This window comes from Selaginella moellendorffii, unplaced genomic scaffold, assembly GCF_000143415.4.
Source record: "Selaginella moellendorffii unplaced genomic scaffold, v1.0 SELMOscaffold_83, whole genome shotgun sequence".
In the NCBI taxonomy this organism is placed as follows: Eukaryota; Viridiplantae; Streptophyta; class Lycopodiopsida; order Selaginellales; family Selaginellaceae; genus Selaginella; species Selaginella moellendorffii.
In genome coordinates this window covers 650,709-662,630 of record NW_003314344.1, presented here as the reverse complement: position 1 = coordinate 662,630, position 11,922 = coordinate 650,709, and the positions used below count along the sequence as shown (strand labels likewise).

Below are 11,922 nucleotides of genomic sequence, written 5' to 3'. Positions count from 1 at the left end.
TTTATGATAATATTTGGCAAGAAAGTCAAGATTGTTGTGAATGTGACTGTGGGTATCAAAAGTTTCCTATTGATGAGCCCTTTCAAATATCCTTTCTTTACTCTATGATAACAGGAGGTCAATATTATTACAGCTTTTATCAGTCTCCATCTAAGTTAGTTGAAAAACTGGTTTTCACGTGTGCACTTGGGCAGAAGAGCATAAGGATAAAATTCTTTAATGCTATTAGTTAAATATACTTGACTTGGTTAGAGAATCTCATTTGTTAATTTACATTTGCCAATGTTAAAAACCCTTATGATATTGAATTTAGTCCCTCAATATTCACTACATGATAGTTTATTGTGTTTGCCAAGACACCCTTGGTATCATTCCCTATGTGTTAGTTGCATTCAGTGCCATTAGCTATTTATGAAAAGTGTTTAGATCTGTTAGTGAGGCATATCTCCGGAATGTAAAGATTATTATGAATACAATTGTAATGCATTCTATCTCTTTTCCCTTAAGTTAACTAGAAAAGAGACAATTGCTTGATGAAAGAGCCCTTGGTGGCTATTTTATCCTCATTTATCACTTAAAATTCTAAGGATACACAATGATAATATATACAAATCTTATCCCGTAATCACATATGCTACAATTACTCCTTTACCCCCGTCTCCCCAAACTAAACCCCTAGACGAAAGGATGAAGCCAATCACTTAAACATAAAGGCTAAGTGTAAGCCACAAATTTTTCCTTTCGAATTTGTCAACTAACCTCGTTTATCCGACTAACACTACCTTGGCTTTTTAGCTAAGCTCCCTCACCAAAGTTCTCACCTATTGTACTAAGTCCTACTTGGTCCTACTTAGTTTTAACTACTCACTGCACAAGCAATAGAGCATTAGCTATCTATCTACAGATTCCCAAATCTCTCCCAATCCCCTTCCCCAAGTTAGATTGGACTTAAGGTTCGGCTACACTCCCTACAGGCACAAGCAGCCAAGCACACCAAGCCTCCAGGTTCCTAACATCCTTTGGTATAATAAAACTTGATCATGGGACCTTCTAAATCCCAAGTCTTGGGTGCAACACTTGCTTCGAGACATTGGGGCAAAACACTATGGCCTAACGGCCCAGTATGGATACCTCTACACCCCCACTTTCATCCCGAAGGGAAGGCCCAAGCCCCTAGGAAGGGCAAGGACCAATGAGCCACAAGGTACTCAAGTGGGGCACCACTCCACATAAGTCGGGAGCACCGCAGTCAATTTCTTTTTCGGGAGTGGGAGCTGCTCTTGGGCACTTCTTTGGGTGGCCCCTCCGGCACCACCTGAGTCCATGCTCACTCCCACCCAAGGCCCCTCAGTCCCAGTCTCAACCTCAAGTCAGTTTAAAAGCATTATTGGAGAGTTCCTTCAAGATTGATTCCTGGACCTCACTATCCCTACTATACTTTTGAAACCCCCTACAGCTGCTGGATATCCTGGACAGGGCCTGCATACAAATTGCTACTAAGAAATTGCTAGCGCAGCAATTTGACCTGGATGTGGGTCCTGATGGACGCTGGTCTTGGCCTCCCGAATTGCCAGACTTGACGCCGAAGGAAGTCGGCGAGCTGCTAGACAGCTATGAAGACTGGGATTCAGTCATCTCTGCCTTCGTAAACGACAAGCACTTCCATGCTCTGAGGACGTCTGAGAGCTGGACATTGTGGGGGACTTCAGCACCAACAGGCGGATTATAATCGTGGATCCCAGATATGCATACGCGAATAGGTTCTGTATGCCTTTCATCCAGCAAATCTACGTGGAAGAGTTTAGAAGCAAAGAAGAGGATGCTGGTGGTGACCACGGCCCTTGGGTGGCTTATGCAAGGATGGCCTCCCGGGGTGCACCATTGAATTGGAGCGAGGCTGGATGGCTGTGCGAGGGGCTCTGTAACGACGTCATTTCGCGTCGGGGACTAACGATTGATCCCTCCGGGTTGTCTCTCAATGTGCTTTCTCTGACTACTTTCTCCACCATCCCAGGCGACGTGGCCACAGGAATGCTCGGGAAAGGAACTGGCTTCATGTTCTGGCCAATCCAGTACAATTACGGCAGGGTAGATGCGGTGGTTTTCTACAGAGACACTGCTGGCAAGCTGCATATAATTGGTCTGCAGTAAACAACCTGCTTGGAGGACCATCTACACTCGGGGTCGGAGTTCATGAGCATTCGGGAGCTTGAGAAGTGGTACGGGAGTGATATCCTGGAAGCAACACAGAAGTCGCAGGAGCTTTGTTTGTTCAACGATACAGCCTCGAGTTCTGCAGGAGGATGTCAGGCAGCTGCGAGATGGAAGCCACGTGGGCATTCTGCAGCACAGACGCCATGTTATCTCTTTCGAAGCTGCACTGGAAGGCAGGGTGAAAAGCAACGTAAGAACTTTGATGCGGGAAATGACCGCTCTACGAGAGTGGTGCTTACCTGCGGCGCTCGAACCCGTGCTTCTGGCTGCTCACGGGAGCACCATCGCAAGAAGTTGACAAGCTACGAGGCCAATGCCCTGGCACTGAATGCGGGTATCGATCCCAACGCCTACACCCGGGTGGAGCGTCTCAAGGAAAACCTTCTGCATGACAAAGTTGTCGTCATGTCCAAAGAATAATATTTTGGCTGGGTTAAAAGCGATACTTATTCGTGAGTCCCCTGGACCAGGCATTCATGTAAGTTTTGACCCGGGAAAGCAGGAGGTTTTGTATTGGTTGGAGCTGTTCAACAGGTACTACGAGGAAACTCTTACAAGTGGCGTCAAGCCATAGAGATTCTTTTCAGCAGGTACCTTGATTTCTTAGTATTGTGCGGGATGCAGAGCTAAGATGATTTTGTATTGTCAAGCAGATGATGAGGTGGAGATAGCATTGGCACAATTCAGGTAAACAATTTCTAATGATCACTAAAAAAAAAAGAATTTTGGTGATTTCCAGAGTTGTACTCAAATGTAATAGTCCTCAAGGGAAGTCACATAGCCGTGAGTGGACCTGCAACATCTACAATACTCGAGGTGGTGGAGGCCAAGATTCAACCTCAAGATCGTCCAGTTTGTTGCCTGAAAAGCTGGATACGCAAGTACCCTAGCTACTTGAATTTAAAATCCAGAATAGTCCCACTGCACTATCGAGGCTCTGGGGGAGTAGAAAACGTTTTGGACCTCCTGTTCTTGGGATCGCTGGCGGCGGAGTTTGACGATGACGAGTAGAACCTTGGGTTCATAGCTTGGATGTCGAAAGTGGCAGAGAGCGGGACATTGACGTTGGAATGGCCGGAGAGCATCGCTACGACGTGAGACATGGAAGGCCTGTCCTGCGGGGAAGCTTGAGTACACATAAGGGCGATGTGGATTGCTTGGACGAGCGTTCTCTCTTGCTCGTTGCTGCTGGATCTTACGAGCTTGGGGTCTAGAAGATTTGCAAGCAATCCATCGGAATGGAGCTGCCAAGCCTGTGGAAAGAGAGAGTTTGCTTGAGGATAACTTTCTTGACAAAAACAAGTTACATACCCATTCCAGAAGATATTGCTCGGGTCCCGGCAGCGTCACGTCCCTGTTCTTTCTTCCGGCCAGAGTCTCGAGTACCACGACTCCAAAAGTGAAAACATCAGCCTTTTCGCTCAAGTGCCCGTGAAAGGCATACTCCGGAGCCATATATCCACTGCAAGAAAATCACATTTTTAGTCTGCATGTGTAGTGATGGATCACCTACTAGGTTCCTGCGACTTTTGTCGTGATGATCTCTGTCGCTTCGTCCTCTTCATACAGCCTTGCCAGTCCAAAGTCTGATATCTTGGCTTCGAATGTTTCGTCCAGCAGGATGTTGCTGGGCTTTATGTCCCGATGAACGATTCGAATTTGTGAATCCTCGTGAAGGTACGTGAGGCCCCGAGCTGTTCCAAGCAGGATATTGTACCGGGTGGTCAAGGACAATCGAGGAGTTTCTTCCTCACTGAGCATGTCGTCTGTCTCAACGCGAAAAGATAAGATGCAAACCACCTAAGCAAGAAAGTTGACTTACCAAGCAAAGCCTTTTCAAGGCTGTTGTTCTTGAGGAACTCGTAGACCAGGAGCCTTTCACTGCCTTCGACACAGCACCCCAGTAGCCTGACAAGATTCCGGTGCTGTACGCTGCCAATAACCTTAACTTCGTTGAGAAACTGCTGCTCCCCTTGCTTGGAAGACACCGAGAGCTTTTTGATAGCGATCTCGGTCCCATCACCAAAAGTCCCCTGTAGCAAAAAGAAAAAGGAGAAATAAACAATGAGAAACCATGCTGGGAGTGATCAAATCCACACCTTATATACGGCGCCAAATCCACCCTCGCCGAGCTTCTTGTCGTCACTAAAATCTTCAGTAGCACGTCTCAACAGATCATAGGAAAAAGTCACCGGCCCTCGATGCAACGTCAACTGGAGCTCATCAAATTCCTCTGCAAACACCATCCAAAAGTAACGAACAATGGATTTTTTTCTAGAGAGTAAACGAGAGCGACATACCACGCGCTGGTTCCTGCTTTTTAGGAAGTTTTTTCCTCCTCTTGAGAATAAAATATCCGAGCACGAGGAGCAGCAATGCCGCCACACCAGCGATTGGAATCCCAATTGCCAGTCCCAAAGTTTTCTTCCCTGTTACACACAGAGGAAAGCAACCTTTCACTCGAAATTCATCCAAGAAGAAAGATTTCGATTTCATACCTTTGGAACCGGATGGGAGAGTCGCATTTTCGGCAATGCCCTGGAAGAACTTCGATCCCTGGAAGAAGAGCGTGCAGCTAGCATAGTAGCAAACACCTCCGCCGCCGCCGCGGCAAGTGCTAGCGATCACATTCTCCGCGGCGGCGAGGCAAGCGACGCAATCGGCAGCGCTTAGATCCGGAACGCACTGACCGAGAGCGTACGCCGGCGCCGCGGACTCGATCCCCGCCACTGCCGCCACATATTTTCTCGCGCTCTGAGGAACCCTAATTTCAAGGAACTCCAGAGCGGTCTTGGAATTGGGCTGGAAAATCGCCAAGGAAGAGGAAGGGGTCGAGCAATTGGCGATGCTGGAGACGATGTCGAGAGTGGAGGAGAAGAAGTGATCCTCGTAGCGCAGGAAGCAGTGATCGAGGTAGACCCTGCCCCCTTTGGTGGAATTCCTCACGCAGGTGGAATTTAGGAGCTGGAAGGCCGATCGAGCGCACGAGGAGCATTCCTGGGCAGTGATGTCGCCGCGGCATTGGATTAGGCCATAGACGGTGTCGCCCAGATTTCCGGAGCTCATGGATTTGAATCCTCCAGCGGCGGGGCCTTGATCGAGGAGAGTGGCGAGTACTGTCTGGATGTTTGCTCCCATTTGCCTGGAGGTGAAAGTATAGGCGTCGGAGCACGAGAATGTGGCATTGGCGGTGGAATTGGATGTGAATTGGGCGTGGGCGCCTCTTGCGAGAGCAGCGATGGCGATCATGGCGATCGCAAGAACAAAATCAAGAGAGAGAGGAGGATGATCCGCCATGGTTTCTCTTCCTTGCGATGCTAATTCATCGATAGGAAGTAGCGAGGGAAAGATCAAAATCTTCTCTTCTTCTTTTCTTCCAATTTTCTAAGAAACTCTTGGACACATCGCAAACAATCGATCCCGGAGTTTTTCTAAAATTTCCAACGATCTGGTCCGTCCGCCAAGTTTGACCCAGCGACGATGGACAGGCCATACACGTGTCATGACTTTAGTCAATCGTGGTAAACAGCGGCCATGAGCGCGTAGGCCGAGGAGCACTCACACTGTTCTTCCTCTTGGAACTTGACCAGCTCCTCAAAGGCGGTCCTCGCCACGCCCACGCGCCCAGATCTCCTGCTCGCATCGATCACACTCGACCAGGTGACAGCATTGGGTCGCATCGCCGATCGCGATGATCCCATCGATCTCACTCTCTCCACCAGCGCCACCGCCTCTTCTAGCCGATCCGCTCGCCCCAGCATGTCGATCGCGCAGTGGTAGTGCTCGATCCCAATCCCAGCCATAGACAAGGACGATCCCAGGATCTCCGCAAGGAATTTCTTCCCCTGTTCCACGCGGCCAGTGTGGGCGCAAGCGCTGAGCACGCACAGCAGCGCCGCCGCACGATCGTGGGCATCGAATCCCTCGTCTCTCATCCGCTGGAAGTGATAGATCGCCCTCTCTGCGTCGCCCTGGCGGCTATATCCCGCGACGAGAGCGCTCCAGGAGATGAGATCTCGCGACGAGGAGGAAGAGGCGAAGAATCTCTCGGCCTCGTCCATGCTGCCGCATCGCCCATACGCATCCACCAGGCAGCTCGCCACGACCGGGTCGATGAGATCTCGCCCCGATTCACGGCTTGCGCGGTCGATCTCCGCGTGGAGCTTGCGAATTCCTTCCAGATCCATGACACTTCCATGCGCCCGGATCGCGGTGGCATAGCTCCTCGCGTCCATGACCATCGAGCGAGGAGAAGATCGCATCGCTGCGAGCAGCGCCAGGGATTCCTGGGGCTGGCCATTCTCGAGATAGCCAAGGATCAAAGCGTTCCAAGGCGCCGGATCATCGAGCTCTTCGTCGCCGAGCATGGCGAAGATCCTGTGCGCGTCGATCGTGCTCCCACACTTCGAGTACATATTAATCAGTGCGCTTGCCACGAATCCATCCAGCTCCACGCCCAGACCGCGAGCTCTCGAGTGGATTGCCATGCCCGTGCTCAAGCTCTCCACTTTGATCACACAAACTCTTCTTCTTCTTCCTCCATCGCTATCGATGGATTCGGGGATTCGGGAGGATTGCTCGCTGGCGGCCATGCTCGTGCACGCATTGGCGGCCGCGACGATCGTCCTCGCGTCGCCAAATATCTCTTTTTTCGATCTATCCAGCAGCATCATCTGCGAGAAGAGATCCAGCGCCATCGCTGCCTGGCCGAGATCCACATACCCCAGCATCAATGCGTTCCACGCCACTGGATTGGTGGTCTTGAATCGATGATCGAGCCTGTCAAACACCGCTCGAGCGAGATCCACGCTCCCACACTTTGCGTAGAGATCCACCAGCGTGCTTGCGACAAACATGTCCAGATCAAAGCCTCTCTTTGCTGCCTCGCGGTGGAGAAACACCGCTCGCTCCAGCGACACCATCTTAATCGCCGCCAACTTTCCAGAGAATTTCTTCTGGCGTTCTTCCCTCGCGGCCAGGCCGGAACACGACTTGAGCGCCGCCACAAAACTCCTGCCACTGGATCGATCGGTGCTGCTCGCCATGAATTCTTGGAAGAGCTCTAATCCCGAGAGGCCATCTTCATCGTCGGCATATCCCATGATCATGGAAGTCCACGAGACAACGTCGTGAGTTTCCATTCTCTCGAAGATCATCCGAGCAGAAGCCATGCACCTGGATTTCCCATACGCGTCGATCAAAGCGCTGGCGATGCGCATGTCTGTGTGCCATCTGGCTTGCTCGCACCGAGAGTGGACCGCCATAGCCATCTCGAGGCTCTTGATCTTGACGAACTTGGAGCTCCCGCGATCAAGAAAATCGGTTTTTTCGATCGCAGCTAGCTTGCTGCAAGCTTTGAGAGCCGCCAGAAACGTCGCGCGGTCTGGAGAGATCGTCGAGAGGTTGGCGATTCGTGCGAAGAGTTCCAGTGCCTGGAAAGCTTCTCCGTTGTCAGCGTAGCCGAGGATGAGAGAGTTCCATGAGACGATGGTTGGAGCTGTGATCTTGTCGAAAACACCGCGAGCTTCGGCCATGCTGCCACATTTTCCGTACATACCGATCAGAGAGTTTGCAACGTAGATGTCGGTGTTTTTGCCGCTCTCAGTGGCACGAGCGTGAATCTCTTTGCCACTTTCCAAGTCTTTGGATCGAGCAGCGGACTTTAGCTCGAAGATCACCGATGAGACCTGAGGATCTGATGAAAGAATGTGTGTTCCAGGCAGCAGTGATGCTGCTTCTCTCGAAGGTTTCATGGCGGGCGAGATCGCTTGTGATCTGCAAAGAAAGAATAGACAAGCTTGTTACCATCTTATATATCAGTGAAAAGTACCTAAGGCTCAAGAGGAGAAATATCTTACCTCGAAAATCCATGGTAGCCGCTACCACGTTTCTTGCAAATCGGATCTTTCAAAGATTAGATCTAGAATCCAGCTTCGCACGCTCATGCGGTCTGCGATGCAAGAGAGTTTGAGCAATTGGAAAGCCCAAATGCCTTGCTTACCTTCGAGAAACCATGGCGCCCCAAGCCCTCCCCTACGGTCTACGTGGCGTACGAAAGACAAATATCTACTGGTACGGGGATTTTTGTTCTAAGCTTTAAAACACCCCGCGCGATCTATTTAAGCGGTGAGAGTGGAACGGTTTTGCAATGCGGTGAAGCATGGAGTTGGATGATTGCTCCCTGGTGGAGATCTTGAGCAAGGTGGAGGATGTGCGGACGCTCGCCCGATGCGCGCTGGTGTGCAAGCGATGGGAGGAGCTTCGCTGGGCCCTTCGACTTCCCGGCGAGTACCAACGAGGAGCTGAGGGGCGCCGAGGATGTAATCTCCAGCGTCCTCCGACGCGCCAAGGACAACGGCTGCCTCAAGGAGCTCACCGTCTATCTCGACTGTGGCGGCGATGGTGGTGTCGAATACGATCGGGAAGCTAGCGGTCACTGGCTTGCCTGGGCTGCTGGCTCCCTCACAAAACTCTCACTCAAGATAGCTCCGTATGGTTTGCGTCGTTAAATATGAGGACCGGGGGTCTGGAGCTCGATCGCCTGCTGCACCGCGATTCAGAGCGTTCAGATAACTGGGATGTTCGCTACCACCCAGAGCTTGGTGTCGTGGTCTCTCCAGTCCTTGAACGTGTGCGAGTTCCACTCGCCCGTCTCCAATGCGCTGCTCCAGATGCTGCTCTCATCATGCCCGAAGCTCCAGATCTTGAGCGCTGTCAACCGCCTGGGCGACAACACTCTTACAGTCTGGAGTGGGAGCCTCCGGGTTCTCAGCGTGTATGAGCCACGGTGTCACCTTGGGATCATGGACGCCCCGAAGTTGCAGTTTTTCAGGGTGGGGTTCAGACCCTATGACAGAATTACAAGATCTTCTCGAGTGCATCCGGTTGCGCTCCGCGGATTTAAGGACAGCCTCATTTTGTAATTCCTGTCCTCCTGACAGGCGAAGCTTGTCACTTGGCCAGTTGGATTCCCTCCTATGTTTTGACAGCGACCATTTTTTGTCTTATTTTCACAACATGGAGACGCTGACTCTTATTCTTTTCAGGTGACAATTTCTCTTCACACTTTGTTTTCTTAACTGATCTGTAATATTGCAGTCATTTGTGCCTGGAGGTGTCTCCAATTGCAAGCGCAAGAATCTTACTATTCATTTTCTCATTCTTGGAAATACACTACCCAACATGACAGGTCTCTGGGAGTTAGGGTCGTGATTTACTGCGACACGGTGGAACTGCTGCCAGCACGGATGCCAAGAGACGAATGCCTCCGAAAGAAATGCGACCTGGAAAGAAACAGAGCAACTACCAAACATCTCATTCATGCTGGCGTGGACAACACGTCAGCGTAAATCTACGTATTTATGCACACGTCAGCCAAGAACACAGGCTTCTTGTCGTGGGCTTGTATCGGAACCGTGGGAGCGTCGAGGCAGCAGAATGCTGTTTTGAGAGATAAGCGTTTTCTCCTTGGCAGGAGCATGGGCCCAAAACGGGCATAGCGAGAAATCAAAGGAAGTTTTCGATGAGATGCCGAGCAGGGATAGAGTTTCGTGGGAGACGATTGACAGATGAATATCTGCCCTGGGATTGGACCTGGAGGAACTTAAAAGAGTTCTTTGAGACGATGCATCAGAAGGACGAGATCTCCTGGACGGGAATCTTTACAAGAACGATAGTTTATGCCTCAGCGAGATCTTGTGTCCTGGAGAGTGATGATCTGTGGATATGCCTGGAAAGGGCAAGCACGGGGATTTTTTCAAGCTTTGCTGGAACAGGACGAGGTGTCGCCTTCTCGGGGACGTCATGGTGGCCGGATGGATCGGCGATGCGTTTGGACGAGTTGGGAACGGGCTCCATCTCCGGAAGAGGTTGTGATGAAGGCATTGCTGGGACTCATTAAACAAAGATATCAAGAATATATAGAAACTAAGATGATCATCGTTTTAAAGTTCGCAAGAACTGCGATGCCATCTTTATAAGTCCGATCCTGCGATAGGCTTCCAAAGAGATCTTCGTGGGTGGCTGAACCATCGTGTCGGGCTTCGTGGGCAGCGGGGTTTGGAGCTTGTGCACCGCTGCTTCCAACTTCTCGAGCTTGTACACAAGGTTGAGACTGTGGATCTTGTCCAGTGCCGCTTCCTGCCTAGTGGAATCGTGTACGAGCCTGGTGAGGACCTCCCTTGCCATCTCCTGGTGGTCATTGACCGCCTTGAGCTTGATCTGGAGCTCTTCTTCCAGCTTGCGCAGCGCCGCCTCCTGCCTCTCGCAATCCTCTCTGATCACCTGCTGCGCATCCATCTTTTCCATTGCAAGATTGTTGAAGCTGCTCTGGATCTCGTGCACGCGCTCCATGGTCTCGTGCTCCATCTTGTGCTGCTCTTCCAACTTGCGCAGCTGCCTTTCCACTTGCTCTTGGAGCTTGTCTTGCCCGATCTTGTGCTGCTCTCCCAGCTTGAGGTAGTCATCCTGGATCTTTTTGAACACAAGGTTGATGAAGCCAGTCTCGCGATCGTTCAAGCGCTCGACCAGCTTGCGCACTGCCGCTTCCTGGTCGATCTTGTGCTGCTCTTCTAGCTTGCTCAGCGCTACTTTGACATCTGCTCGCAGCTTTGTTTGCTCAATCTTGTGCTCCTCTTGAGCCTTTTGCAGTGCCGCTTCCTGCCTTTTCACGTCCGATTCGAGCTTGCTCAAGGGAGACGGTTTGTTCCTCCGGCTCACCTCCACTTCCAGCTGCTGTTTGATACTGAAATCCATGTTGTACCTGGAATCGCAGGCTCGCTTTTCGGCCTCCATGGTTTGAGAAGAAAAAATCTTTTTTAGGTGTGTAAGAATATACCTAGAATATCTAGGCATATTCTAAGATATTCTTGGTAATCAAAGTTTAACATTAATGTCCTTAATTATCACTGGTTCATCAAATATTTGTTCTCACCATGAGTTGAGAACATGCTCTAAGTATACTCATCTGATCCAAGATTTAGTGTTGATATGATCAACCCTTTGAAAAGAAAAAGGTGGCCATTTTTTCTTGATCAATCCTAAGATAAATTTGTTTAGTATGATCATGTTAAAATAAAATGTAAGGGATGGTGGCGCAGTTGGTCAGCGCGTAGGTCTCATAGCTGCTGAGAAATCCTGAGGTCGAGAGTTCGAGCCTCTCTCATCCCATTGTTTTCAAATTTGGTCTGAAAAGAAACTAACGACCAAAAAATATCTTATTTGCAAATGGAACTCAAATAATTTGCGAGTTCGTAGATTTTGGTTTTTGACTTTCTTTAGAGAAAATGGAGTTTCATTTTTGGCTTGCCACTTTTTCATTCATTACTAGTATTTATATAGCAAAGAATTTTACGTTTTTGCTCTCTCATTCCTTCACTCATTGTGATAGGAAGATACCTCTAAACTTATCTAATGATTATAACATGGTTAGAGCTTTTGCTATCAAGACACTTGCAATAATAATAATAGATAATGGATATGGATTTTATAATATTCTTCCATGAAGACACTTGTAATAATAATAATGGATGATGGATATAGTTTCCATATGAAATTTATAATATTCTTTTGTGAGTGCATGGAATATGGAAAGGGAATACAGAAATGTGCATATCAATTAGCCCAAAAACCCTAGCTTATATACAGGAGCGAGTGGTCCGGATTGAAACCAATCCGACGGCTACCAAAATCCACTACGTTAATATTAGT

At 49.7% G+C, this 11,922-nt stretch overlaps 2 protein-coding genes and 1 non-coding gene across 3 annotated transcripts; 1 reads left to right on the top strand and 2 right to left on the bottom strand.

Moving 5' to 3' along the window:
* Positions 1-3,071: 3,071 nt before the first annotated feature.
* On the bottom strand, positions 3,072-5,519 carry LOC9651800 (cysteine-rich receptor-like protein kinase 15). The gene is made up of 7 exons (XM_024661557.1): positions 4,713-5,519; positions 4,515-4,643; positions 4,314-4,447; positions 4,037-4,247; positions 3,728-3,980; positions 3,526-3,676; positions 3,072-3,467 (listed from the first exon to the last, which is right to left on the bottom strand). Exons 1-7 carry the CDS (start codon positions 5,509-5,511, stop codon positions 3,141-3,143), a joined length of 2,004 nt encoding a protein of 667 aa, XP_024517325.1. The 5' UTR covers positions 5,512-5,519; the 3' UTR covers positions 3,072-3,140.
* A 182-nt stretch (positions 5,520-5,701) lies between these two features.
* On the bottom strand, positions 5,702-8,264 carry LOC112341455 (pentatricopeptide repeat-containing protein At5g27110-like). The gene is made up of 3 exons (XM_024661556.1): positions 8,216-8,264; positions 8,073-8,164; positions 5,702-7,989 (listed from the first exon to the last, which is right to left on the bottom strand). Exon 3 carries the CDS (start codon positions 7,965-7,967, stop codon positions 5,727-5,729), a length of 2,241 nt encoding a protein of 746 aa, XP_024517324.1. The 5' UTR covers positions 7,968-7,989; positions 8,073-8,164; positions 8,216-8,264; the 3' UTR covers positions 5,702-5,726.
* A 3,033-nt stretch (positions 8,265-11,297) lies between these two features.
* Positions 11,298-11,382, top strand: TRNAM-CAU. Its single transcript is given in 2 exon segments — positions 11,298-11,335; positions 11,347-11,382. It is a non-coding gene; the product is annotated as a tRNA-Met (tRNA).
* Positions 11,383-11,922: the final 540 nt, after the last annotated feature.